Here is a 24,598-nt window from a genome sequence, read left to right on the forward strand (position 1 = left end):
GTATTCTTGGTGAGGATCCCAAACACTGTTTGCATATTCCAATAATGGACGAACCATACTTAAGTAAAATTTCCCTTTGTTGCATCCTTTAAGTAGCCTCATTATGACATGTAACATTCTGTATGCTTTCCCAACAATGTCATCCACATGACCCTTCCAGTGCAAATTACTTTCAAATCTCACACCTAAGTATTTGCACTTGCCATCTTTTGGGATAACTACCTCATCCAAAGTATATTCAAATTCAGTTTTAAATCTCCTGTTTGTAAATGTTGTAACAGTTGGTTTGCCTCCATTAACCTTCATATTATTCTCTTCAACCCATTGTTGGATACTCTCAAGGTCCCTTTGTAATTCTGAACAACCCTCAATGTTATTTATTTCCCTATAAACAATTATGTCATCTGCATACAATCTTATTTTTGATGTTATATTATTCCCTAAATCATTTACGTACATTAAGAAAAGTAACAGACCTATTATACTACCCTGTGCAATTCCCTTCCAAACTTTCTCTTCCTACAATACATTATTTCCTACTTTGACTTTCTGAACCCTTGAATTTAGAAATGTTTTTATCCAACGTGTAACCCTTACGTCCAATCCTATTCCCTCCAATTTCTTGAATAATATTCCATGTTCCACTCTATCTAAGGCTTTGGAAAGATCTATGGCTATGCAATCTAACTGGCCTCCTGAATCCAACTGATCTGATATGTCCTGCTGAAATCCCACCAGTTGTGCCTCGTGATAAAATTTCTTTCTAAATCCATACTGGCTCTTCATGAACCAACTTTTATCATCACATATCCCTCTGATGTACTTTGATATTAAACTCTCCAGTACTTTACAAACTATACTGGTCACGCTGATTGGTCTGTAGTTCTCTGGTTTCCTTTTCTCACCCTTTCCTTTATAAATTGGTAGTATTATTATAGATTCCTTCCATTCCTTTGGTATTACACTATTATTTATGACATAGTCAAAGAGAAATTTTAAATAAGGCACTTTGTACCACCCCATTATCTTTAACACCTCCCCAGTAATTTGATCACTTCCTGCTGCTTTTCCTTGCTGAAGCAGTTGGATTTCTCTAAAAATATCTTCATTTGTGATTGAGAAGCTTCTTGTTTCCCTCTGTGTCTCTCCCTCTCTATCTTCTGTTTCGGTTTCCAACTCCTGACAATCATCTACTGAATCTCTTAACTCCCTACTAAAGAGGTTTCCTTTCTCAGTATCTGTTAAATAGTGTTCACCCCCTTCTCCCACCATTGTAGGAATTTGGATTCCTTTTCCTTTTTGATTCCTGATATATGAATACAGCTTTTTCCATTTCCCTTTGTGGTCATTACCCTCTTGAAGTATGCCATTCAAATAATTCTCTTTTGCTTCCTTTTTCACTCTATTCACTCTAATTATCATCACCACCACCACTACTGGGGTAGTAGATGTAGCCTACTTAGTTGATCCACAAAAGCTTTCAGACTGAATGCTAAATGCCATTACAGTCTTTTATGAAGATGCATTCGTATGAATGTAATGTAATCTTGGGTATGTATGTGTTACCGAACTGTCTGTTAAACAGGAGACAAAAGCCTATGCTAAGGATATTTCACTTTTAATAAAAGTTATCTCATAGTTTTTACTTTAGGTTGTTTAAAACTACTACATTGTCATATTTACTCTAAAATAGAATTTTAATTCCCTGTGGATTTACTATGCGATGTAAGTCTGAAGTAATTAATTAATTAATTAATTAATGTTATTTGCTTTACGTCCCACTAACTACTTTTTAAGGTCTTCGGAGACGCCGAGGTGCCGGAATTTAGTCCCGCAGGAGTTCTTTTACGTGCCAGTAAATCTACCGACACGGGGCTGTCGTATTTGAGCACCTTCAAATACCACCGGACTGAGCCAGGATCGAACCTGCCAAGTTGGGGTTAGAAGGCCAGCGCAAGTCTGAAGTAAAGACAGTAAAATACCGTATACTTTTTTCCTGACAAAGTACCGTAGTTAAACATGTTGCCAGGGCATGATGGCAAAGGGATGCCAGGCAAAGACTCCGCAATCAATATAAAAAGACTAGTCCTTTGTTCAGATAAATACAGTAACGGCCTAATATGTGATTTTCAGTTTCATCGTGTAATACATGCTAATGATCAACCAAGAAAATGGCACAAATGCAGGGAATCCCTTTCGAAATTATGAATGCAAGTTGCAAGGGGCACAATGACAATGTCTGTCTCAGAAAATCCCTCAATTAATTTGAAATATATCTTTGTAGTCGATAGAATATACCCACAACGTGTAAATTACTTTCTTCTAATATGCTTAGCGTGAAATCAGCTAAACTGGCTGTAAATCACATATAGGCAATGTATGGAATGCAATGTCTTTGTTCATAATTCGGCCTCTAATCGATCGAAATGACCTTGGTATCATGTAAATATTTACATTATAAATTAAAGGAACTTGACTTTTAACGAGAAATGTACATGAATGTTATGTTATACTCGTCACTTCCTTTGTTATCCTATTCCTTTTGGAAGGAAACACCATTTTCAGTAGAGCGTTATAGCAATAGATCCATGCTCACTTCAGCCTGCCCAGCTGTTTGTTTTGTTTCCGAGGCATGAGATTCACGTGATTGCCCAGGTAGTTGGTGACGATGAGAGCTCCAAGCTTATTGGCTCGAAACATCAGTTGCCGCGCATCAGACCAATGGTAGAGCAGCTTTTATCTGCGCTGTGTAGCAGGCCCTGTACGCGTTTGACATCAATAAATGCAGGAGTGTGTTCTCAGGGCGCGGACCTGTGCTGTTTGTTAGTCCTTCATATTTGTATTATATTTCTCTTCTTTTAGTATTTTACTTTTAAACAAATAAATATGAGCATCGCTGCGCTTTTACAAGCCGCGGAATACTTGGAGAGGCGAGAAAGAGGTAAGAAATAACTTGTTTTGAATGCGACTATAAGCTCTGAATCCACGTCAACATGGCTCCCATGTCAGTTGTTGGCCTGGAAATCAGCTGATTTTGACGCTGTTCGGTTCTTTTTGTTGCAGAAGCAGAACACGGATATGCTTCAACACTGCCCATGCCTGACGATCTCAGAAGTATTACGAAAAGGCCAAAGACAAAAAAATCTCAGGGAAGCAGGTTAGTTTTCGTTCTCTTCCATTGTTCTCGATCTATTTTGTGTGAATATTGTTTAATTGTAGTAAATTATACGTACTTTTCACCTATGTTTGTCAATTGTGTATATTTTTATTGATCTGTGATATTGTATGCTTGATCGTCACGGAAGAATATTTCCTTACAATACTGAATTTACGTTTTTCTTTTTGCAGGACGACCCACAATGAACTGGAAAAAAATAGGTGAGTACTTTCACTGTGGGATTTATCATTTCGGTGAATGTTTAAGTGATTAAGTGTGTTTCGAAGATATATTGAGTTTGACGGTGTTTCTTGATGGTGATGGACGACATGCTTTCTTTCTTCTGGATTATAAGATTTGAAGGTCCAGTGTTTGGAGAATCTTTTCTTACTGATTAAGATTGGTTTTGACTTCGTAAGGGTACGATTTCTAAGTGTTCTGCGAGTTATTTAAAATCTATTTCAAACATTCCAGTTTTTCTGTTTCTTGATTTCGTTATCTTTATGATGTTTTCGTAGTATCTTTTTTATTATTGAGCCATCAATTTATGAGTTTTTTAACGTAGTAAGCTGATAACATGAAAAGGTTATCGTCGCTGCTCGGTAGTGAGTCACCTACTCTTGTTGGCACCGATCTTTTTCCATGTGCTGTGTTTGCGAAGAGAGGTTTCTCTTTTGTGTTGTAATAGTGAACTCTACTAACCAGCTGTGCAAACTTTCAAGATTGCTAGCTTACTACTTTACTGCTGATTGCGCTTTCCTGTTTCGTTATATTCAATCAGGCTCCAATGTTTATGTAAGAATGTACCCTACCTTCGGTATGATTGGAGTGACGAGATTCTGAAACGCCAACAATAACATGCCGTGCTACAACTTCTATTTTTGAATCAAATTTAATAAAAAGTGCAGTGTGATCTGTTTTCATTGATCTTCATGAACATATTTTAATCTTGAATGTTGACATGCTATGTGTGTGAAATTAGTGATCAAAGTGAACTCTTGGACACGGTATTTTTCTTTCGTTTTAACGTATGGCCTGGTTTGGGCTACGTTTGTTCACGATTTGAGACCCTCTAGAATTTTACAGAGTTAAACAAGAAGTACGTGTTTTTTTGTTTTGTTATCTGAGTGCGTGCTTACTCGGAAGTGTATTGAGAAGTTGTGAAGAAAGATTATTTCTCCAATCAATATTTTTTCCAGCATTGAAGAAAATCACCTTTAATGTTCTTTTGTTTCCTCTTTCAGCTACAACACGGGATATTTATTCGGGATATCGAAATCGTGCAATGGCAGGATGAAACAAATAATACAAATTTAGCATCCAGAAATGTACCGTACGTTGAGACTATGATAAAATCCTAATTACTTCAATTGTGACCTTGTTGGAGGGCATGAAGAAGTGGTTCTATTTTTAGATTTCTTTTTTAGCAACTTGTGATCGGTCAAGCAATATCGCCGTTGAGCTATTATAATGAAATTTGAACAGAGGTTTACTATTATAATAAAGTGTGTTCGTGTTCTGAACGTGGGTGGGGGGTCTGTAATCTGTGACCTCTGTAGAGGTCATGTTAAGAATACTAAGCCTCGTTAGAATTCTTGATAATTTAGTGTTGGGTGTATTCTTCTGCAGAAGTCTAATTTCTTGATTTATGTTTTGTATCTCACAGTCAGATTTGAGATTATCATGCTGCAGAATGATTGAAAATATTGCTGGCGTTTATAAAATACCTGGTTAAATTATATTAATCTAGTGGCTGTAGTTTTTATCCTGTGAGGTTCATTAAAATCTGGCAAAGAATATTCCCAAACTTTCCACCTTTTTAAAATTTTCATTCATAATAGATTCCTGAAGTTTGATTGTCGGTAGTTAACATTTACCTGTACGATGCGAAACGTGGGGAAGGCTTATTTTGATCCGCTACAGACGGTCATAGTTTGCGTACGGAACGTAGGGTGTTGCGAACAATTTCAGTCACAGCGTATTCGCGCCTGATTTCACTCTAAATATGACCATGAACAAATATTGCATTGTTACCTTAAATTGAAGTTAAGAATACTGGAATAATTTGTAGTCGACCCCTGCGACTTAATTTTTTCTAGCAGATGTCTTAACTACTGCCTGAACATGGGCCAAGAAGATCGCTGTAGAGCTGTGCTGTGGATGTTAGGGTCACCAAGTGGGGAACTGTGCCAAGTTTGCGTCGTATTGCGTGTGTTGTGCGATTTTTAAAAGGTTACATCACACTTTTGTAGCGAAGGCTGGCAAAGCTGTTTTGTAAGGTTTCGATTGTTTGTGAAGAGGCAGGAGATTACTAGTACTGCAGTGGCAGTATGTGTCGTTTGACTTTTTCTTTAGCCGGCGTGTGTTTAAAGTGAGGTGAATTGGTAGCATAATTTCGCTAGATAGAGAAAGCCGTGATTAAAGAAATGTGGAGTTTTATTGCTTTCTCTTAGGATACTTTTACGAATATTCAGCACTCTTTAAAAATTATAATTAATATTATTATTGTTCTATTATAACACGGGACGGTTTAACACGATTCTTCTGAATTTGAAGTAGAATAATCAGTTCAATGATTACTACTATGCTTTTATTTAAAATTATTATTTTTTCGGGTTGCTTTTGTTCCTCCTTCCCCTTTCGTATGCCTCCTCTTCGGTATTTCTCCCGATGAGAGGCTCTTAAAGATGAGTTTTAAAAAAAAAACATCTTTATGTTCGAATTAAACCTCAATTCGTGGGCATGTTTGAATTATAGTCAGTTATCAACATTTACGTCAGGGTCTGATATTACTATATAGTAATCTGATTCAGTGTCTTGGGATTCCTTGCTTAGAGAGTTATGCTGTCTTAGTTCTCCGCTCTTTAAACTCGACGGAATAAGTTTGATTGGTACAGGATTATGTAGTTGTATATGAATTTATTGAGAGAGTGGGCTTACAGTACATAATTCTATTTCTAAGATCGAACCAAGGGGAAAATGTTGTGCCCTCTAAAACATATTACACCTCCTGCGTGTTAGAGATGACCTTTAAGACGATGTATCAACTGCTTTCGTACCGATAATCGTAGACAGAATAACCCGATTGTTACTTGTTTCACGGATGTGTTAGGAAGAGATCTTTTCATCTCCCTTCTCAGCTTTGCTGAGTAAGCCAGACTAGATATAATTGGACCAGTATGTAAATTGCTTTCATAATATGTTGTTAATGACATGCATCAGAGATGTAGTTCAAATTATATCATAGTTTTGTTCCTATACTAAGTCTGAATAGTGATGTTTTATATATACTGCCCTTCAGAAGAGATTACCCCTCTTTTCTATTATGGTATAATAGTATTGCTTTTTCCACTTAACTGTTAACTATGTTGGTCAACTGTAGTTCTTTTTCGAATACTACGGTATTGCGTTGCGAGGTTTTTGCAGTTATTTACTAGATTTCTCCATTCTTAGACTGCTCGGAGTTGGTTTGTTTTACTCTTAGAAGTAGCATCTTTAGCTACAAGTTGATAGAGATGTTATTTATAGACTTGAATAGCTCATCTATTTCTTTTTTTTTTCTTTCTTTTTTTTTTGTGTGTGAAGTGGCAGATATTTTTATTTTTGGGAATTTGGATGAGGAACTAGAAGTATCTTTCTGTCGAGATTTTGTTTTTTTCCGTTTAGTTTGTTCTGCAAAACTATGCAATATACTTCTGCTTTGCAGATCTGTCAGTGTTTTTCCTCCCTGTTTTTAATTGTGGGTTAACAATCGTGCTGGGCACTTCCGCTGCGTTCTGTATCGCTGATCGTACTCACGCTATACCGTAGATCGCGTCATAACGGTCAGAACCTCTACCAGCCTCTTGATTGTTGATGTAACGTTTACCTATGTTCTGCATTTCTAGGAGTCTTTCAACATGGAGAATGTGTAGGCCTAAATGAAGACTACATCAATGTGCTATCGACTATATTTACTGGAGGTACTTCTGCAAGCCGAGTGTTGTAAAATAAACTCATCAAACATAGAATTATTAATGAATTTTTCCCTCTTTAGAGCTTGCGTCTTTGAGTGGAATTGGCTTCAAATAGAACCATGCTAGCAGTAATTCAGAAAATGTTATATCAAGAGCAGGCCTATAGAGTTTTTCGTCGGTCAAATAAGTCAGCCTCGTGTTGGTAGATTTACTGGCACGTAAAAGAACTCCTGCGGGACTAAATTCCGGCACGTCGAAAACCGTAAAAGTAGTTAGTGTGAAGTAAAGCAAATAACATTATTATTATTATTATTATTATTAGTAGTAGTAGTAGTAGTAGTATTACTATACATAAAAATCTTATGAGAGCAATCTCTTTGGTCCGTTCTTCTTATCATATGGCAGTGATTGTCATTTGCTTCCATTTTTGTAAGATTCTAAATGCTGGGATGGTTTTCTTCATTTTTAACCTTAAGCAGTTGAACATTTCTAAAGCCACATATTTCGTGAATAAATAATCGTAGCAACTTTAGAACTACGAAATATATTTGAAGTGCATTCTGTTTATAGACATTCGTCTACGAAACTTGGTTCAATTAATATTCCGTGCGGGAGAGAGAGAGTGAGTGTGTGTGTGTGTGTGTGTGTGTGTGTGTGTAATCTGACCAGGTGCGTTTATGCTCATAATTCATGAAGTAAAAGTGACGACCTGTTATGATCGAGAGTTGTACTCCACAAGGGTTTCTGTGTTAAAACCAATAGAGCGAGTTGGTTCCGAAGCTTATAGGCTTGCTTTCGGAACATGTTGCTTTGACTTCCTCTTAAAACAATAATCACCACCACCTCACCATCGGCAGTGCTGAAGATGGTTACCAATTTTTGTACGTGTTATCATTAAGACCACGGCCTCAAAGTTCGTAGTCCCTTTCTTCTCAATGTGGCGCCGAAAACGTACGTGTGATAGTGCGACGTTGAAAAAATTGAAAGAAAATGTATATTAGAACGGGAAGGTGTGTTTGCATTGTCGTAGTTATTTTTTTACCTTGGGGGCGTGATAGCCGAGTGGCAAAGTCACTGGCTTTTCATTAAAACCGTGATTCGAATACCGGCCTGTGCATGTGGAATTTTTGAAATGAAATGAAAAATCGCGTCCCTTTCTTTCGGATTCCTCATATAACTAGATGTCTCGTGGCTATGATCACGATATCGACAGACCTTCTTTTGTTATCTTTTTACCTTGGCACGTAAAGGAACTCCTGCGGGACAATAATCTGACACCTCAGCATCTCTAAAAATCGTAAAAGTAGTTGGTGAAACGTAAAACCAATAATAATATTATTACGGCCCAATTTGAGAATTCTCCCAGTGATGTAGGATGTACTCAATAAATAAATAAATAAATAAATAAATAAAAATAAAGTAATGCATGCAGGGTTGATGAGTCGCGTCAGCATGTGGAAGTCATCAGCATCAAGCAATGTATAAATGCTACCAATATTTGTATAAGCTAAATAATTTTGACAATTTTCTTGTTTTGAATGTTAAACTGTTTGCAATCTTTCTGTTGAAACAGCATTGAAACTCATCAGCGCTTGCTGATATGGCTTTACGATTGAAACATCAACGAAGAACTCTGTTTTGAGGAAACCTGGTATAATTGACGCGAGTGTGTCAGTCCATTAAAATACAAACACATACCTGCCAACTTGACCGATTTATTCGGGAGACTACCGATTTTCGACGGGTTTTTTCCCCGCCCGATTGTTCTATTATTTCTCCCGATTTTAGTTTTTTTTTTTTTTTTTTAATTTCAAACGTTTGTTGTCAAATCACGCCATTTCGTCTTTGTACGCCAGTGGCCGGAAGTCCTTTGCTCATTCATTTAATAAAGAGTGATAAAGCATGGCTTTAAAGAGAAGTTGTTTGTCTTAATTTCAAATGAAATATCGACGTTCATTAATGCGAGAAATGCGCGCGAATGTGGGATGTTTATTGAAACGTATATCGCGACGCGTACCTACATCTATTGTCAATCTCTTGTACCCGCGTGCTAGACTAGTCGCTAGATTTTGAGTCTATTTTTTAGTAATTTACTGACAGAATTTCAAAGATAGCGACTAGTGACTTGTATGGAGATTTATGTAAGGTAAAAAACTACGACAATGCAAACACGCCTTCCCGTTCTAATATACATTTTCTTTCAATTTTTTCAACGTCGCACTATCACACGTACGTTTTCGGCGCCACATTGAGAAGAAAGGGACTTCGCATAATCGCGCGGGAATGTGATGCAATATATTAATCTATGCATTTGCTAAGCATCTAAGTGCATGACTGATTCACACGTGTGGAGCATGAGTTCATACCATTTTCGGAAGGCTTATCAGAGACCGATCCTCATTCACATTCTTCCTGTGAGGGAATAGATATATGTAATTTTTAGCCTTGTAGCCTCGTATAGCAACATTCGGGTTTTGAGACAATAAGTGTTAGGCCTATAATATATACTACTCCTGTATTGCGCAAGACATGTAGAATAAGCAGTTTTGACCAATTGTATCTCCTGACTTTTGGTTTTGTAAACTTGGGAGGTATGTAAACAATTGTCTGTATATAGAAAAAAGTAATTATTTCTCGAACGTGTTGTCAATAAATAAAATAGTCCGCGCACTTAAAATTGTTAGGCCTACCTCGTATTTCGTTTTTATCTTGTATGAGTTATACTGAAGTTGTTGCCATGGTTGTTAGGGCGTCATATCCTTGTTCTGACACTGTGGTTAGCCGGTTCGAGTTCCATCAGAATGTCGGCTGGCTGAATAGGAGAGATGGTTGTATAAACATTATAATCACTAGATAGCGTGCGTAAAGCTTGGATTAAATTCCGAACCTCTCCGCAGTATTCATATAGAATAAGAACATACAATGCTGTTGATAGCGATTCGTCCGTCAGATCCCTTGGTGTTATTCGACAGGAGTAGGCTACGTTCCTCTCCCTACCCCGTTATCAAATCCTCTCGCACCTAGACGCTCAGGTCGCCCAGAGGAGTCTGTTGGAAAAACTTGGTGCTGGACTCTACGGAGGCGACTCTACATCAATCGAAACGAGGTTCAGTTCAATTTTTATCTGTCTGTTGCATAATAGAATGTTGTCGGAATTCTGTTTTAGTTTAGGGATAGCAGATTCATTCGCTAGGTGTTTTTTAATACATTGGCAGCAATGTTAAGGGTGCCAAAACCGGGCGAGTTGGCCGTGCTGTTGGGGGCGCGCAGCCGTGAGCTTGCATCCGGGAGATAGTGGGTTCGAATCCCACTGTCGGCAGCCCTGAAGATGGTTTTCCGTGGTTTCCCATTTTCACATCAGGCAATATCTCTTGAAATGTTTGTTGTATCTAAAAATTTTCCAAAACAAAAGCATAGCAAATCTAGTTCCCATTGTTTTATATCCGATGCATGTTCACTGTACGAGCAATCATAATAGAGATATGATTTTATTTTTTTGTGCTTAAATAATGAACGGCGAGCATTCACTGATATGGGAATATTGCTCAGTCATTTTGGTAACGATTTAATTAAGCGATATAGTTGCGAATTGTTCGATAACCCGTCTGAAACGGATACTGTTGCAGTTGATTGGTATTAAAGACGATTTTTGGCTACATTTCAAGGGACTTTAAATTCCTGTTGTTGTGATGCGATTCAGTAAATTTAAAGGATTGCTGGAGTTGATGGCATGTGCAAGAAAAACTGTGCGAAGTGAAGTGATGATGATTCACGAACGGTCTGTAACCAGCCAGCCAGCGGCCGAGTGAAGGTGAATGTGAGCGGGCTAGGAAGGGCACACATAAACAAGTTCGCCTTCTATCCTGCTGGTTTTGTGTGCTGTGCTGCCCCGGGAAACAGCAGAGCCAGCGCAGTCAACGTGCGCGCGCTACATCAGTTTCATTCCACTGGGTGGCCTGGAGCCTGCTGCACAATGCCATAGTGCTTCGAGAATTAATATACACGTTTAATCAATCCATTAATAGCTACAGTATGTGAATCTTCAGTCTATCCATGTTGTAATAGTTCTTTCGTAAACGGACTGGTTTAGTATATAATCTCTTCGCGATGTTTTTATCACCAGATCTGTTCTTTAAGTTTGGGGTGAAGAAAATTGTCATGCCACGTATTCACACTACCAACCGATTTGAATTTTTCAGTAACTTAATTTTCCTGGAAAACCAAAATATCAACATTGTTAAAATTGTTTTAGGTTACGCATTAATCTGATGAACAATAATAGTTGTACTAAGTTTATTCGAGAAAATAAATGCTTCTTGATGGTCATTTGGACAAAAAAAAAAAAAAAAAAGAGAGGAAAAATTCGAACACTGGACTAGGAATCTTTCGTGGAGTTATAATTCGTGTATTCTTCTCTGCGTGTGACTTATTTGAAAACTCCTGCAATAGGAACTTTTAAGTTACATTGTGGCGAAAGTTTAAGGCTTGGGTATTCATTCCTCTATAATGTTCGTAACGGTGAGAGATAGTTTTTTTTTTTTTTTTTTTTTTTTTTAAATAGGATGTTAAACTTGGTGTGTGTAATTATGTGTATCAGTTTTCGTTGCAGTTGAATATTGGAACAGAGAACAGTCTGACTGATATGAAAGTCGCCCAGTAGCTGCTTAAACGTCAAACGCTGGCACTTAAAACAAATCGTACGCAGCTCATCCTTCTTTTCAATTTCTCATACAGCGGCTAATCTGCTGACACGTTAAAAGAAGATGGCAATTTGAATTCTGAAACACCTTGTGCCAAAAATTAGATCTTCATTGATTCCCAGACAGATGTAATGCAGTGCAGTGATTTTCTTTCAAGCTTGCTTTCCTCGTTTTTATAATTAAGGAGTCAGTTCCTCGTCATAGCTTTTTCACAACATTGTTCTGGTTTTGTATAACAATGTTTCTTGTGTTCTATTTGTGTATCACATTTTGATGACATTACGACCCTAAAAATTCAAGCCGTGCTGTTAGTGGCGTGTAGCTGTGATGTTGCATCCAGGAAGTAATGGGTTCGAACCCCACTGTCGGCAGCCCTGAAGATGGTTTTTCGTGGTTTCCCATTTTCACACCAGGCAAATACTGGGACTGTACCTTAATTAAGGCCCTGGCCGTTTCCTTCCCACTCCTAGGCCTTTTCTATCCCATCGTCGCCATAAGACCTATCTGTGTCAGTGCAACATTAAGCAAATTGTAAAAATTCTAAAGCTACAGCAGATAACCGGTTGAATGTACAACAAAATTGAAGTCCTGTGGCTATTATCAAATCACATTTAACTACAACCTTTCTCTCAACTCGAACCCTGACGCAGTCAGTTGGTTTTGTAAAGTGCTTTAATGATTGAGAAAGTAGATTACTGGCTGATAAAAGAACCCCTTTTCGGAGCAAATTTGCAGTACACAGGCGTCTCTACAAATGGATAACAATTGAAAAGACGTTGATATATACTATTCGTATTATTAATGATACTCAGTAATCTCACCCACAGCTACTGAGTGAGTGGCTACACGATCTGAGTCACGTAGCTGTCTGCTTGCTTTCAGAAGATAGTGGGTTCGAACCCAACTGTCTGCATTCCTGAAGATAGTTTCCGTGGTTTCCGATTTTCACACCAGGCCTTAATATTAAGGTCATGATCGCTTACTTCCCAGTTCTAGCCCTGTCTTATCTCACCGTTGCCATAAGACTTATCCGTGTCGGTAAAATCAAATTAACCCATTGCTGCACGTTGTTTTGTGATCAAATCTTAAAAGCTTCCTATAAGCAGTGATATTCGTGTTTATCAACCTTATTGCAGCAAGTAATGTTAATATTGCATGATCAATTGTTAGGATGCAAAATAAATTTGATGCTCGTTTAGTGTTAATCAACTGTGCTGAGTGGCTCAGACGGTTGAGACGCTGGCCTTCTGAGCCCAACATGGCGAGTTTGATCCTGGCTCAGTCTGGTGGTATTTGAAGGTGCTCAGGTGTCAGCCTCGTGTCGGTAGATTTACTGGTACGTAAAAGAACTGCGGGACAAAATTCCGACACCTCGGCGTCTCCGAAAACCGACGTTAAGCCAATAACATTATTGTATGCATGTATGTTCAATCGTGGTTGGATCATCAACAGCTGCCCCATTAGCTGTCATACATAGCCTAGGCATTACTGAAGAAGAGTACTAGGGAAATGAGAGGTGATGTAGTTTCCCGTTGCTTTCCTCACCGAACCAAAAGTGGCTGTTTCATATCAGTCTGCCAAACCCACTGAAATGCCTGCATCAGCCGACCCTATGAGCAACATTTTCACACCATTCATAGCAGTGACTGACTGGATAAGGAAGGGCATTACTAGCATCGCTCATACCTCAGTCACTTTGATATTGTCAAAGCCACGGATGAGTGTGAGACAGATCAATGAGAGTAACAAAATTGGTCTAGTCCATACCAGAAGACATAGTGCACCGCGAACACAAAGTCACACCAGTAAAAATGGTTTTACGATACCCAGTCAGCTAAAACCTGTCCGTCTCATGTATTATTATTATTATTATCATTAATCAACCGAGCGATTTGGCTTTGCGGTTATGGCTGCGCAGCTGTGAGCTTGCATTCGGGAGATAGTGGGTTCGAACCTTACTGTCGGCAGCTCTGAAGATGGTTTTCCCGTTTTAACACCAGGCAAATACTGGAGCTGTACCTTGATTAAGGCTACGGCTGCTTCCTTTCCTATCCCATCGTCGCCATGAGACCTATCTGTATCGGTGCGAAGTGAAGCAAAATTTTAAAATTAAAACAAGTCTTAGTCAGTTAATTCATATTCTGTGTTTTTAACTGAACTTGCAAGAGTGCTTGTCGGACATTTCGTAGGAAGGTGGAGAGTGCTAATTTGGACTCCAGAATGAAGGGGTTTGTCTGTATTGCAGTATGTGAAGGTTATTGATCTTCCTGTTAAGCCAACTACGTAGTTCCATAAGTTCCGTACCCAAATGCATGAAGAGAGAAAACTAGGCCTGGCTAACAGTAATATCCTTGATCAACCAGGGCTTGGCGGAGTGTCAAGTTGTGACAGCCACTTAAAGCGACATGTGACTCCAATATGCCTCGCCTCTCCTTGCGTTCTGTTAATGATTTCCAGTTCTATCCACCAGCCGAGGCTAGAACAAAGGCACCCACTGATAAACTATAGTTCTAACAGGCTCGGAAACATTCATTCAAAGAACATAGTGCAGACTGGCTATTCCAGTAAATACAGTACTCTCTGTTTGAATCCGAATGCACACATAAGCTTATCTCAACTTGTGATAACTGTGCGGTGACCACAAGACTTCGGCTGAAAGTCTAACATCGGCTTCCAGTCACTTGCAGTAGGGGTCCATTTCCTTATTCCTGCCCCAACTTGGTAGGGTCCATTCTGGTTTCAGTTGAGTGGTCCTTGAAAGCGCACAAGTACGCCGGACCAAATTCCGGCTCCTCGGCGTCTCCGTAAAAACTGCAGAAGTAGTTAGCGGGACTAAAACCTGTCTTATTATTTATTTCTTGTCCATCCTCCTTTGGTCAATGATCACGACGAGTACGGCTTTGCTTCATGTGTTAGTCCCCTCTCTCTGATCAGATATTCTTCCAATTATTGAACTTGTGCAATACTTTTTACATTAAAGCAATAATCACCAACATTATCACCAGACACAAAAAATACCAAAAATACCGTTGAAAAGTCCCTTCAAATACACCGGTGCAGAAACACAAGGTAAACATGAAAAAATCATGTAGCTCTGACCTTAAAATTACTACTAATACTACTTTTTTCTCTTAATCATAATTTCCATCTCCCTTCTATGGATAGTTTTCTTCTCTTCTTAATTTTCATTCTCTAGCCTCCTAACATCGTCTGGATCGGAAGAGAACAAGAAATAACGATCGCGGCTTAGACGAGAACAAAGAAAAGTGGTGGTGGCGATGATACTTCTAAGCGGAAGTTCAACTAGACAACCGTCCCATCTTAATACTAATCAGAGGAAGAAAATAAAAGTTCCAGTGTTTATAACGATGAAGTTATCGACAGGAAAAAAAGGGAAAAGCCACGAAAGGCATAGAATTGAAGACCCCCCCCCCCACATACCTAAAAAAAATTATCGGGGTGAGAAGAGGTCACGAGCCAACCAAGGGAGGCCGGGCAGGAAAGATTAAGTGGAAGTACAATTCGGTAACCACTTTTATAACTCTTGAAGTGTGCGTCACAATTATCTAATATTCGTCAGAAGCCAGTTGCACATTTAAGAGAGTAACATTCAGTTCGTTATAATTACAGGTGTATTCCGTTCTGAGACTTAAGTTTTGCGTGTTGCTCATTTGTTGGAAGGTCATTTTCACATTCGCATGTGTGAGAAAGCCTTTATGTTAAAATGGTTGCAGTCACTTCCATGGACCTTTTTTTTTTTTTTTTTTGCGTGCATGTGAAGGTTATTTGAGTATTTACCTAGCGAACCTGTAATTCTACCAGGTATTTATCCACTCTACTATCTAATCTCTACTGAATGACTTCTATACATGCGGTTAGATTTATTCGCTTCATAATCACCTTATACTGAACAGTAATAGATTTCATTTCTCATTTGCCAGTCTCCCTTGCTTTTTGTGGAACTTGCTTACAGTGTATTTTGTATAAACTGAAGCCATTCTCTTTTATTTATTTTCTCCAAAACTGTGATATTTGATTAGCTCTGTTATCTAGGAATAGTGTGTTTTTTCTCGAAGTCCTGTTTCGATTCCGGGCTTTTTCCATGATTTTAATACCGAACTGATGACGGCAGGACCGGCGTTCACTTGGCCACTTGAGACCAGCTGATGAGCGCTCTGATGTAAGATACAGTATTGTGGACCTGTTCAAGGAAGCGGAACTTTACGGCTGAGCACGTGACACTCGAATGTGCTTAAGGCATTTTATGTACTGAAGGGTTTGCTTATTAATATGTATTTTCGAGATTGAATTTTTATAATTTGCTTTACCTCGCACCTATGGCGACGATGGGATAAGAAAGACCTATTAGTGGGAAGGAAGTGGCCGTGGCCTTAACTAAGGTACAGCACCGGCATTTGCCTGGTGTGAAAATGGGAAACCACGGAAAACCATCTTCAGGGCTGCCGACTGTGGGGTTCGAACCCACAATCTCTCGAGATTGATTTAGGTCTTGAATATTTGATAGAGACTCGTAACCAAGACGATGCCTTGAAATTTACTAAACGCATGACTATGCCATGAGATTCTGAAGTGACATAATGTACCCTGATGCCGTCTACCTGGAGCTGTTACAAGCTTGGCCTGTCCTGGTCTTATCTCTGTAAGACGACGTGCTCCTCGCTATATAGAACTCACACGACCTTGATTTATCTCGAGGATACACAGCTGCACCATGACCTTGGATAACCGCAAAGAGCAAACGCCTTTTTGTTACGAAATGGGCTACAGTTAGGGAATTGAAACAGTCATAATCTAAATGTAGGGTCTGCGTTAATTGCTGCACAATTACAAGAATACTTCTTTTGTTCTTTAGATCTTGTCTTTGATGTATTTCACTCCGCCGCTTGGTAGAATGCATGCGGTGTAGTAGAAGGAAAGTATTGCTGCTTGGAGACCAGAGCCCTACAAAAGAACGAACTTCGATTTCTTGGCCTACTTCTGCTATTTCCGACACCATTGAGGAGTAAATTCCCAGATACTTCTCTGCATTTTGGTTGCTATCTTTTCTACAGGGTGGGCACAAAGTCCCATCACCTCCCAATTAAATTTAAAATAAATATTCAACCTTTAATTAAATACATGTACACGCAGTGAATGATGTTTTAGTATGTTTTTCATGTCTATACGCCCAAAACATCGGTATTGGCACAATCATGTTCAGAACGCAAAATAACCCGTCGCCAGCATTGCTGGGTTTTTTTATTTATTTATTTATTTATTTATTTTTGAGGGCGAGTACCTGAGAGTCCCTTTGGAAATGCCGATGAGTCGGAAAAGTCTCTAGTTCTACACTCGCAGGAGAAAAATGATTGGCTGAGAGGTGGTATTCACCCCATCTTCGCTGAGATATGGGATCTATAATTTTGAGTCGGAGAGCTATTTTCAGAGTGGGAGGGGGGGGACGTCCTTTCTCAACAAACGGCCTCTTTCAGGGGTTAAATTTTGAAGTTAATTGAGTGAGGGAACGGTTATAAATAGGGCCCGGATGTTTGACATGTCATACTTGATTTCTTTATATTAATTCCATGGAAAACCGAGCGAGTTGGCCGTGAGGTTAGGAGTGCGCAGCTGTGAGCTCGCATCCGGGAGATAGTGGGTTCGAACCCCACTGTCGGCAGCCCTGAAGATGGTTTTCCGTGGTTTCCCATTTTTACACCAGGCAAATGCTGGGACTGTACCTTAATTACGGCGGCTTCCTTCCCATTCCTATCCCATCGTCGCCATAAGACCTGTGTCGGTGCGACGAAAAACAAATAGCAAAAAAAAAAATCCATGGGAAATACAAGACTAACATTATGCAATTTTCACTGGTCAAATAATAATGTTTCATATTATGGTCATATTTCCCCGTGAATATTTTTATTTTATTCCATTTTCGCATACCTGGTTTCAGTCGTCTCAAAGACGGATTTTTCACGTATCCTAATTGTTGTTTGTAATTTACGTGAATTAGGAGGGTAAGATGTAGACTATAGAAAGAGACAGATGCGTATAAAGCGACAGAATAGTGAGCCTCAATTGAACTCTAATAATTTATTGTATTTCAAATGTGGCCCAATAATATCTTGCGATGTTGAGCGGTCTTTTTCTCATTACAAGTCATTGTTGCGTAAAAATAGAAGATCGTTCCTATTTGAAAACTTTAAAATATATGTAATTTGTTATTGTAATTCTTTCTGGTCGCCCATCAAAATGTGACATATTTCATTCTGTCCAGAGTCACCTCTAAAATGAGTCAACAAATTCAGAATATAATAAAATTAATATTATTACTTATTTATTATTATTGAATATTCTAGATTTTAAAAATATATTTTCAATATAATGTTAATTTAAAAAAAACGGCAAGATATTGAAGATTTCGAAAATGTGACCCAAAAATGTTAAGCCATATTTGAATACATTTTTAGGTCATAAATGCTTGCATATTTCTAACATATTTAGGTCATAAACATCCGGGCCCTGGTTATACATTTAGAAAAGGCCGAAACAGTTCCTCTTTCAAGTTAAAACAGGCCGTAAGTGAGTCAAGGGCCGCGATGTTTGAAACGAGTATTCGGCTTCTTAGTTCTTAAAAGTAGGATGCCATGTCGGTTGAATGGCTAAGGATTCTAGCTTTGGTCATCTTTACTATTTTATTTATCTGAGATGTAACAGTCGGAATACGTAGTTATGTTCGTATTTTCCTGTTAGATTTCAGTCTTGGTGCTTTTGTCTTCATTCTGAGTGTCTTATTTTGAAACACTTGTAATTTGGAAAGCGGAGTTATAGCAATATAGCCCCAGGCCTCACAGCGATACAGCATTGCTGGAGTAATCTGTGTGAAAGCAAGTCGCACAGCTTCTTTCAAGTCATCAATCGTATCATAATGTTGTGCTGCAACAATGTTCTTGATGAATCCCCAGAGCGCATTGTCACATGTCGTTTGGTCAGGTCCAGTCAAGTGGAGCGGGCAGTGAACGCGATATTTGGTCAATCCAGCGTTCTGGAAACACCTCGTTGAGATATTCTCGAACCGAAACGGCTGAAACCAACATGGTCTCCTTGACCTCTTGAGTTTCTAAAAGGGTTATGAAGCATGTTCGTAGCATATCAAGATATTCATGTCGGTTAACAGATCGCTCAAAAAAATACGGACCGTAAATTTGTTTACTGTCCATACCAATCCATATCATGATATGGGGAGGGTTATTCTCAATCTCATTACAAAAATAAGGGTTGTACTTCGACTAGAAGACAACATTTCTTGATCGCGATCTTCGATCTATCGCATATTCATTGCTGAAAACCACTTTGCCACGTTTCGGATTGTGTCAAACAGCTGAAGTGCGTCACATGCCTTCATCCTCCAATTTAAATCATTGTCGCTTAATTCTTGAACATGTTTCGGTCCATTTGGACGTGAGTTTGTCAGCTTTCATGTGCTTGCGCAGTTGACCGGGGTATGCGCAGTTCCGGGGATCGTTCGCGAGTTGACTTCATTGGCGATTTTTCAACTGACTCCGCGACGTCGCTGCATTGTTCCTTTCTTGTTGATGTGGTTTATCCTTAACACTGCCGGTGTATCACTCTCAGACTGATAATTTTAATGTTTTTTTTTTAGAGTGTGGTCTTATGTATTGTAATGTTAAGTATTTCCTTGGAGATTTTGACTGGTTTTCACTATTATCGCTGAAGAAGAGAAATTATCATTTTCTCGAAAGTTGTAGGACGACGAGTGATGAAATCAATTAGAATTCACCGCATACTAATTGTGTAAATCATTAGCACTGTTTTCTCACAGTTTGTTAAATCATTAGTAGTCAATACGGATCTTAACAGAAACCTTAAATTGTAAAATTCATTAATACTGTATGTTTGTACAATAAATACTCAACAAATTTAAGTATTTATTTATTCAGGAACAGCAACAGCGAAACGCCGAGTTACAGAGTTGTTTGTTGACTCTTTAGTTCTGATATAAATTCTACAAAACTGGAAGCAGAAGTGTGAATGCAAGGGAGATTTACTTCAAGCTCTGAAAGTAATACATCCACAGCGGGTTTTTGGAATTATAGGGTTGCGTCGAACTTTTAGTGTTTGCTAACGTTTCTTCAGTAAGTGCGGGTGACATCTTCAGAGCGAGCGATCCACCCTTTTTGAATGAATGTCGTTTCGGTGGTGGTGGTGGCGGTGGTGGTGGTTTTTTGTGTGATCCGTTGTTTGTAAAGGAAGATACCGTTAGTGGGATGAACACAGCTCCCAGTTCGCGAGCTATATAAATTGACCAGATTTGGTTATAATCCAGGGCGTGGCCGGAAATCAAACACAGGGTTTTCAGAACAGACGGCGACTACGCTGTCCATTCAGCCAAGGAGCAGGATCATGGTCTAACTTTATTTTAAAATGTTAAAAATTGGCTTTTGAATTCAGTCACGGCACATGGAATATGCCGCATATAGCTTCCTAACTCCCCAGCTGCTTCCCGCCAGTATTCAGATGTGTTGTTTCACTCCGGACGCAGGAGTAATCCCATCTATCGGAGATGAGTGGCAGAACAGACAAATTGCATCACACCAACAATGGTCATTGTAATGCTACGGTTACACTTTTATGAGTTTTCGATATTGTAGGCCTTCGCATATGGTTTTCTACTGACTGTGATATTAGGACACCTAGAGTCCTTTCTTCTTATTTTTGAAGCAAAAATTCCTTTACGAATTTTTTCACAATTTTAATAATATCTTCACAATATTCCTTGTCGATATGGACATTTAATTGGATTTAATTAAGGTACAGTAAGGTACAAGTTGTGAAAATGGGAAAGCACGGAAAACCACCTTCAGGGCTGCTGACGGTGGGATTCGAAACCACGCGATCCTAACCGCGTGGCCAACTTGTTCGGTAACATGAGTTGATTTGCATATTGTTTTGTGCGTATATGCGTCCCATGTAATGGAGAATGCGTGGCTAAGACAAACATAACATTGTCCCCTTCATAAAAATAAAAAAAAAACTACTATTGTGACTCGTGATCGCCATGTGATTTGTTAAAAGATGCGAGGAATGAAAATTCAAAATATTTATACATTCATTCGTAGTTTAACTTCTGAAAGCTCATATCAAATAGATTTAAAGAAACTGAGGCCGTGTAATAAACATAACTAGATTGCTGTTCAAGAATACACTGGACTGTCTGTCTCTTAAGTACACGACATCGGATTTCGAGGAATGGGTTCGAGACTATTCCATACCATTACGTGACAAAGAATGCGTTGCAAGAGATGAGGTTGGAGATTACGTTCAGAAGAGTTACAATATCTAGGCTTTTCTTAGCGGAATTAGATAACTTGGAGAGAAGCCAGCATGACCTTCATCTCGACATATGCAAGGCACAGAGCTATCCTCAACCCATTCATCCATTGTGTTCTTGTACATACATACATACATACATGGTCTTAATATATTCATTGCAGCCAATGACAATACAGTGAACATTATTACTCAGGGGTGTGAAGAATATTTCACTTCTGTTAATTTATCAGCTATTCTCCCACCAAACAGAAATTTCTAGGAGTCAAAATATAAAATGTTGCAGTGTTCATGTTGCTGAACGAAATGAATCCAATGTCTACGTGTATAAAGTAAGAGTTTTAACTGTACATTGTTGCTTAGTCCAAATTAATGAATTCTATTATCATAGTCGGTATGGTAAAACTGTATAATTCATAAATGATCGGAACTTGTATGTAGTACTTACTTTTAAAGACAGACAGTCCGGTGTATTTTTGAACATCAGTCTATTTCTGTTTATAATACGGCCTCAGTTTCTTCAAATCTGTTTGATATCAGCTTTCAGGAGTTAAACTACGATCGTATGAATGTTTTGAATTTTCATTCATGCATACCGAAATGACGGAAAATTACAAAGTGCATTTCCTTGTTACTGTGGACACGACCAATTCAGGAATACTTAAAAAAAAAAAAAAAATTCTGAGCAATGTAGAATGCAATGTGGGGGCTGCCTGGCCGAAGCGGTAAAGGCGTGCTCGGTTTGCCCGGAAGGACGTGGGTTCGAATCCCCGTCAGGAAGTCGTAAAATTTAAGAAACGAGATTTCCACTTCCGGAGGTGCATATGGCCCTGAAGTTCACTCAGCCTACACCAAAAATGAGTACCAGGTTAATTCCTGGGGGCGAAGGCGGCCGGGCGTAGAGCTAACCACTCTGCCCCACCACGTGCCGAGGTTAACAATGGTGGAAGCCTTTACCTTCCACTCCTCTAAGGGCCTTCATGGACTGTACGAAGGTGACTTTGCTTCGTAGGATGCTATATAGACATGTTGAAAGCACCGCATTTTGAGTCCGTGTGTTCAAACTCCTTAGCAGCTATTTGTATTTTATTGTATGGGTAGGCGGACCCAAAAATCGTATGTAATCGTATCCTGTAATATGCAGGGTGTATCAGAAGTATACCGACAGAAATATCAGGGATGCACTTCGTGTTATATTATGAACGTAATTGCAATCGGTTTTGCAGAGAAAATTTTTCTCTTCGGGTACTTTGTTACTTCCAGGCGCACGATTCAAATCGACGAACTCGCGATAGAATTCGACCCCGCAGGTGTAGGAAGAGCGGTAGAAGAAAATTATTATTATTATTATTATTATTATTATTATTATTATTATTATTATTATTATTATTGAAATAGAAAATTCGAGTCCGTTGTCTACTCTGTGTCGAGGTTTTTTAAGTTCAACCATTATTGAACAGTTGCCTTGTGTGTAGAGCCCTGCGCGGATATACAAAATATAATCAGCATCCTCACTTCCTTTATCCGCATCCGCGAGTGGGTATCTGCGGATATTGTAGATATTTAACACGCAAGGTATTCAAACGGATAGATCTGTTAACTTCACACAGTTGACCTGAAACCTAGCATCAGAACCCCTACAGTCTTTACAGGCCTATAAGGGATTTTCTCTTGCGACAACTACAGATGTATTGACCTTTGTTTCTTCCTTCCATTAATTGCGGGCAGGAACAAGTTAGGCTTAGGTTAGATTGACGGCTTTATTGTATCGAGGCTCTTTATATATGACCATTCTCCCACACCACTGTCAAGGGTCGCCTAACCACAAGCAAAAATTAAAGTATATCTGAGTGAAAATCAATAAACTATATTATTTGGAAATTATCAGAAAAAATATCCGCACAGCCAAACAGTTTGCATCCGCTCAGACACTTAACGTTCGTGCAGGGTTCTACTTATGTGTGTGTTGTGGTATAAGAGCGCGGCTGCACTAAGAGCTTCGGACTAAACAGACCTTCACCATACTGGATTTAAACTCGTGAACGTAACTATCCTACGAAGCCCAGGATTAACGTATCTTTTTTAATCCATAAATGTTTGTCGAGTTCAATAGAGCTACAGTGTCTGTTTTAGAGCAATATTCAAGGCTAACGACCAACGGACTGTTGCTCCATTGGCGTGTTGAGCAGTACGCGGGGCGGCTGGCCCGGGCGCGTGTCTTATGAATAATTAACAGAACCTGTTTTTCCACCCCTCCTCATACTCCCCTCCGTAGCGCTCTAGCAGGGGCACCCACGTGAAACAGACTACTACTATTATTATTACTACTACTGGTACTGGATTTCTAAGAATTTCAGACTGGCTCTGTATAAACAGTTGGTTATTCGCTCGCTGATCTGATGTTGCAGATTCTAATTCACTCACAGTCGGCGGTGATGTAAGAGTGTTTACTTGCTGTTATACCTGTCGCTAGATACAGGGTTGGCAAAATAAATCTGGCCCGGAAAATATTTAAAATTGGACTGACGTGGAATTGAGTCTCGTTAATGACCATAACAGAAGATGTTGGAAATCGCCACCGTTGACGTCGATGTAGCTCTGTGCTCGATTTATCAAACTGTGAGACACGCGTAGCATCTCTGCCTGAGAGATGGCAGCAATAGCGTTTTCAGTGTATGAGGATTATTGGAGTACACCTGACCCTTCAATTTGCCCCACAGGTAAAAATCCCAGGAAGATACCAGGCGATCGAGGCGGCCAGTTGATGGCACTACCTCTGCCAAACACCTCATGCACTCGTGACAAGGTTGTCAAGGCGGTGTGTGCTGTTGCTCCGTCTTGTTAAAATTTCCGTACAGTCATTCATCTTCTTTGAGTTGATCCATATATTGATTAAACAGTGTTTGGACATACCCGTTAGCATTAACCGGGTGAATACGCGGACTTCAGGCATTGCGCACCACACACCAGTCTTGAGATTATGCAAAGGCTTTTCGACATCCCTGTGGGGATTTCCTGATGCATAATGACGCCGTACGGGGAGGGGGGGCAGAGCATGCGGGAGATGCAAACGCGCAGACATCTGACAGCAACCGATTGGTGCATCGAAATCACGGTTTCCAGTATGTCCTGTGATGGGCAGTTTTCTTATTCATTAACAAGGATCAGTTCCTCGCCCGGTATATCGCCACTTGGGAATAAACATTTGTATATAACAAAAAATCGGTATGTGAAGTCGGGTGATGAACCACTACAATCTACATTATGGTAGTTTAGGGGAAGGCCTGAAATGTAATTCTCAGATAAGTTATTTATGTTATTAGTTTTCGTATCGATAAATACTACATAACTAACATAACTTTAGTTATTTCGTAAGTTGTTAGTAGTAGTTATATACCACGAACCTGCTACGCAGGCGTAGCAGGGGGACAGGT

General features: G+C 39.2%; 1 protein-coding gene across 1 annotated transcript in view; it reads left to right on the top strand.

The window, feature by feature from the left end:
• The first annotated feature begins 2,782 nt into the window (after positions 1–2,782).
• LOC136884281 (max dimerization protein 1) overlaps positions 2,783–24,598 on the top strand; it is a 533,620-nt gene continuing 511,804 nt past the window's right edge. Inside the window, exons 1-3 of the mRNA XM_067156348.2 lie at positions 2,783–2,941; positions 3,064–3,157; positions 3,349–3,378. Of these exons, the coding sequence (XP_067012449.1) occupies positions 2,887–2,941; positions 3,064–3,157; positions 3,349–3,378 (179 nt within the window). The 5' untranslated portion in view covers positions 2,783–2,886. The remainder of the gene's footprint in view (positions 2,942–3,063; positions 3,158–3,348; positions 3,379–24,598) is intronic.

Source organism: Anabrus simplex, chromosome 12 (assembly GCF_040414725.1).
Source record: "Anabrus simplex isolate iqAnaSimp1 chromosome 12, ASM4041472v1, whole genome shotgun sequence".
Lineage (NCBI taxonomy): Eukaryota > Metazoa > Arthropoda > Insecta > Orthoptera > Tettigoniidae > Anabrus > Anabrus simplex.